General features: G+C 36.9%; 1 protein-coding gene and 1 non-coding gene across 2 annotated transcripts in view; both read left to right on the top strand.

Annotated features, from left to right (window-relative positions):
• The window catches only part of Vwa8 (von Willebrand factor A domain containing 8), a 258,527-nt gene that overhangs the window by 25,711 nt on the left and 227,152 nt on the right, over positions 1–5,664 (top strand). Inside the window, exons 3-4 of the mRNA XM_048341294.1 lie at positions 323–453; positions 5,345–5,455. Coding sequence (XP_048197251.1) covers positions 323–453; positions 5,345–5,455 — 242 coding nt within the window. The remainder of the gene's footprint in view (positions 1–322; positions 454–5,344; positions 5,456–5,664) is intronic.
• Positions 5,120–5,226, top strand: LOC125349838. The gene has a single exon (XR_007210635.1). It is a non-coding gene; the product is annotated as a U6 spliceosomal RNA (small nuclear RNA).

The following is a 5,664-nucleotide window of genomic DNA, read 5'->3' as shown; positions in this document are numbered from 1 at the left end:
ACTACCCAGTTCCATTTTCAATTCATCCTTGAAAAACATTTCCTTAGGAATATATAGATGATTATTCTCATGTTCTTATAAGTTTTTAAATGTAAAATGACTTCTGATATAAAAAATTTACTCTGTTTTAGCCTTGATAGCAATTGTTTTATTTGAAACAGAAAACATTCTCCAAGTATTTATAGATTCTGAGTATACACACACACACACACACACACACACACACACACACAAACATGTATTTTAAAATACATAGTCTGTGTTTCTGCCAAATTTGTGTTATAAGAAATAGTATGTCATTTTCTCTTTTTGCCTCTATCAGTTTCAGATTCTCTGGCTCAGTCAGTAGTTCAACATTTAAGATGGATAATGCAAAAGGATCTTCTGGGGCAAGATGTCTTTCTAATAGGACCTCCTGGGCCTCTTCGACGCTCTATTGCTATGCAGTACTTGGTAAGCAATCAATTTTTCTTCATTTCTAGTGATCTTCATAACCTATGTTATAAAATACATGATGGCTAAGAATGTATAATGACATTAGAATTAGCTACTATGAAATAGTAATATAAAAAAGCTGGCATCTGGGCTGGGAATATGGCCTAGTGGTAGAGTGCTTGCCTGTGTACATGAAACCCTGGGTTTGATTCTTCAGCACCACATATATATATAAAAAAAAACTACAAGTAGGGCTGTGGCTCAAGTGAAAGAGTACTAGCCTTGAGCAAAAAGAAGCCAGGAATAGTGCTCAGGCTCTGAGTTCAAGCCCCAGGACTGGCAGAAAACAAAACAAGCAAAAAAAAAAAATTAAAAAGCTGGCATCTAACTACTATCCTGTTTCTATCTCCTCCCTTAGTAGTTGGAATAATAGATATGTACTACCATCTCTGCAAATGGTGATTTTAACTTAATTTTTTTTGTTGTTGTTATGTCAGAGTTTAAACTCAGGGCCTCATGCTTTCTATGCATGACATCTATTATGTAAGGCATGTCCTGAGCTGAGTTTTGCTTTTAGGTATTTTACAGATTGGGAGTCTTGTGTGTTTTGCCCAGGGCCAGCTTCAGGTTACAATCCACCAATTTATTTCGTCCATATGTAGCTGTGATTCTATAGTACTATATTTAGGTTGCCTTGAACCTTGTGTCTACTGCCCAAGTAGCTGGGATTACAGATAAGAGCCACTGCACCCAGCCCTATGAGTATTTTTTTTTAAATATAGAGTTTGACAAAAGTTATTATTATTATTTTTTTTTTGTCAGTTGTAGTGCTTGAACTTAAGGCCTGGGTGCTGTCCCTGAGCTTTTTTGGTCAAGGCTAGTGCTCTACCACTTTGAGCCACAGTGTGACTTCAGTTTTTCTGGTGGCTAATTGGAGATCAGAGTGTAACAGACTTTCCTGCCTAGGCTGGCTTTGAACCATGATTCTTAGACCTCAGCCTCCTGAGTAGCTAGGATTACTGACATGAGCCACCAGCACCTTGCTGACAAAAGTTATTTAGGAAGAAAATGTACATTTTCCTTTCATAGTTTTAGCAGGGATATTTTTCCTTGCAAGTAAAAACCCTCACTCTTAGTAGAAAAGAAAAATATTCAGGCAGTGAGTAGTAGAATCAGCAACTCTGGAGTTACAAAACAAAACCTAGTTTTGGGCCAGGTGCTGGTAGTTCTTGCCTGTTATCCTAGCTACTCAGACTGAGATTTGGAGATCATGGGTCAAAGCCAGCCTGGGTAGGAAAGTCTATGAGACTCTTATCTCCAATTAACTACCAGAAACTTAGAAATGTGGCTCAAGTGGTAGAGGTCCAGCTTGAATGAAAATGCTAAGGGACAGTGCCTCTCAAACCCTTAGTTCAACCTCCAGTCCCAGCAAAAACAAAACAAAACAAAAACAAAAACAATTTTATTAATACTCAGTTCACATTTTAAGAATCCAGGCAACCCCACAACATTTACAGTAACTACAATAAAGTTTTCCCACAATGTAGATTAAAAAAAAAAAAAAGAAGAATCCAAGCAATTCGTTTGAGATTCTGAATTTACATGGTCCTTATAGAGCAGAAAGTTTGTTGAAGAACATTTCATATGTATTAAATTGCTTTCCTTTTTAAAAAATAGATAAGGAACTAAGTTCATAGACATTAAGTAACTCCATCTTTAGCTAGATTTCAAATGCTGTATGTTTCCTCTTTCTGGCATGTTATTCTGTTAATGCCAGCAGTTTTTGGTAAATGAATTGGAATGTTCAAATCTTAATCCAAAGAAGAGCATTGACAAAACCTTTCTACCCCTTGATCAGCATTAGTAAGCATTGCTCTACCGTCTCAAGGAAGAGTACTATCAGTTGAAGTTGTACTTGATGAAGAATAAACCTTGTTTAAAGCTACTTGTGTGATTTGGTTTTAAATTGTTAAATTTCTCTACTATTGAAATATGTTTCTTATATTTTTATTTTAGTGATGAATTTAATTTGAAACTTCCAAAGACATTTGAGGCAGGAATGATAAAAATTTGAAGGATAAATCAGTACAGCTTGTACTCTGTGTGCGTGTTAGTATGAGTGTAAGTGTGTGTGTGAGCCTGGGTGCTATCTGAGATTTTGTGCTTAGGCTAGCACTCTCCCACTTGTGCTTCACTTCCAGCTTCTTGGTGGTTTTTATTGGAGATTAGAAGACTTTCCTGTCCCATCTAACTTTGAACTTTAATCTTCAGGTCTCAACCTCCTTAGTATCTAGGATTACAGGTGTGAGCCACCAGAACCTGATAGGCTATTTGTGGTCCAGAGTCCGACTGAGATGTGGAATGTCACTGCAGATTTATACTTACTTGGTTAATACACAAGGAAAAAGTTTTTCTAAATCTGAGTGTCAGCTGCTGGGAGCCTCAGGTCTACAATCTCTTTGGTTTTCAAATGTGTGCTTTCTGCTTTGCTCATTTTTAAGACCACAATCCCAAACTGAGTTTTTGTTTTTGGCAAGGCTTTGAAGTTGGTTGAAATTGTATAGAGAGCAGATAGGAGATTATAGGAAGCTTGTTGGTTCAAAATGCAATATAAGTCTTTAAGTGTCAAGCCTGTAGTTTTAAAAACAATGACTACAGCAAAAGTTTACATGTGAAATTGGGCTGAAACAGTGATGGGCTGTGGAAATCACACAGTGAAACTCAACAGTGGCCCAAGCCACTTCGAAGATTCTCAATGAGCACTCTTGCCATTCAGTAAAAGCCTTTACTTAATAATACCAAGGGCAGATAATACCATTGAAGGTAGAAATTGGTTGGAGGTAGTGCTGTACACCTGTAATCTTAGCACTTAGGATGGTGAGGCAGGAGGATTGTGAGTTTTCTGGTCTAGATTGGGTGGCACAGCAAGACCAGGTCTCAAGACCCCAAAAGAGGGGGAAGATTAGAAATTTGGGAATAAGACTGATGGACCAAATAAAAATTAATGAAAGTAATTTGATAGTTGTCTTTATTTGGTATTTAACTCACAGAAGAGAGGTTTATAGATTGTTCTAACCAACTCAGCCCACCACTGCCACAGACTCCTGATGTGTATCTGGTAGTTGAGCTTGTTTTTCCTTTCATGAAGCTAGACTGAGGAGACTTTGGTGTGTGTGGTGGCAGATAAGGAGTCTAAGGAGCCTGTCTATACTGAGTAAAATTACATCCATGCCTTCACTGTTCAGGGCTTAACTGTAGCTTAGTTTGACAAGAACAGACATACATTGTTTTGTTGGCCATTGTGAATGGCAGGGCTTCAGGGATAGATGTCACATTCAGCCAATCATGAAGCTGACATGAAAGTACTAGTGAGTTCTAGAGGCAGTAAGGAGGATATGCTAAGAAGAGAAACTGCCATTTTACGCCAGAATTGGCTCTCACAGTCTGATATTTATTTGATATTGCCACTATTATTACTATTATACTGTGTATATTCTCTATAAAAATTATTTTTCTCGTTCATACATATGCTCTTGAAGTTATAACAGCACTAGAAAGGCACATTAAAAGATGAATGAAGTTTTAAGATCAGTATACTATATAGAGTGGAGAAAAGAAAATACCATGTGGAAACATCTCTTTTTGCTATTACTGGCATGCTGTCATAACTTTTCCCTATACATCCAATAAATAGACTTACTTTCCTTATGTAATAAACTTATAGGCCCTATTTGATTGCAGAATGTCACTGTTCTCAATTCAACATTGGAAAGTGAAGGGTGATTTTTAAGAAAACTTTAAGTAGAAAGCCTAGATATAGGGCAGTATGACTTTAAGAATGGATAACATGTTTGCTGGTGCTAGTGGCTCATGCTTGTATTCCTAGCTACTCAGGAGACTGAGATCTGAGAAGCTGGGTTTGAAGCCAGCCCAGACAGAAAAGTCCCCAAGAGACTTATCTCCAAATTAACCACTCAAATACTGGAAATGGTACTATGGCTCAAAATGGTACAGCACTAGCCTTGAGCAAAAAGAGCTCAGAGACAGCACCCAGGCCCTGAGTTCAAGCCTCACCACCGACTTAAAAAAAAACAAAAGAATAAAGTATTTGAAAGAAATAGATCTGGATGGCTTTTCCTTCAAATCACTTGATATTTGTGTGAAATAAATTTTTATTCCTCTCCCTCCTCATTCTCCTTCACCTTCTCTACTATATTTTTTTTCTCCTGCTTGTCCTTCTCTTTATATCTTCTTCTGCTATGTATACATATCTCTCTTCTGCTAACTTGACTATTGACATTTGCCTGTTTTTCACCTGGTAAAATACTTATCGGAGTGTATACATTTGTTAAACATTTGTCAATGGATAAATTAGTTTAAACTCCCTTGAAAAAAAGACTACTTACAGAAATTGCCAAGGCTTGTAGAAAACCAAGTAGGGGTACTATCCAATTATTATTCATAATATTGAAAAATAATTGTGTAGGGGAAATCAAGATTTGCAAGGTCTCATTTTGGATAGTTGCTTAAATAGTAGGACTGAGTGCAGTAGAAACAGTTCTACCAATGTAGATTTATATGTAAATTGATCTGTCTATCCATCTCTATTATAGATAGTATCTATGTGTATTTTGGTTACAGTTTATTGGACATTAATTCAATCCTGAGACTCAAAAAGATTTTAGTGCTCGCTTCGGCAGCACATATACTAAAATTGGAACGATACAGAGAAGATTAGCATGGCCCCTGCGCAAGGATGACACGCAAATTTGTGAAACGTTTCATATTAAAAAAAAAAAAGATTTTAATCCAGAATTTGATTTAGACTTCTCAAAGCAGTGGCATTTTCAATTAACATGAAGGTAGGTTTGATTTTAGATATGGAATATCTTCATTCTGTGCTCAACAGGAATTGACCAAGCGAGAAGTTGAGTACATCTCTTTGTCAAGGGACACCACTGAAACTGATCTCAAACAGCGACGAGAGATCCGTGCAGGCACAGCATTCTACATTGACCAGGTAAGTTCTTACTCCACGCCAGCCTGTTGCTCTACTCCAGGGCTATATGGAATTTACTTTTAAAGTAGGCAGAAAATAGGTCATATGTCAGTGATAGATAGATATACTGTGCTTTTCACATAATTTTTGCTGGTGTATATTAATTGTACAAAACCATGAGTTTCATTATGACATTGTCACATTTGTATATAATGTCCTCCGATTATATT

The sequence above is a fragment of the Perognathus longimembris genome, chromosome 3 (assembly GCF_023159225.1).
Source record: "Perognathus longimembris pacificus isolate PPM17 chromosome 3, ASM2315922v1, whole genome shotgun sequence".
NCBI classification, from domain to species: Eukaryota; Metazoa; Chordata; class Mammalia; order Rodentia; family Heteromyidae; genus Perognathus; species Perognathus longimembris.
Note: the sequence above shows the minus strand (reverse complement) of the source record. Positions and strands in the feature narration are given on the sequence as shown.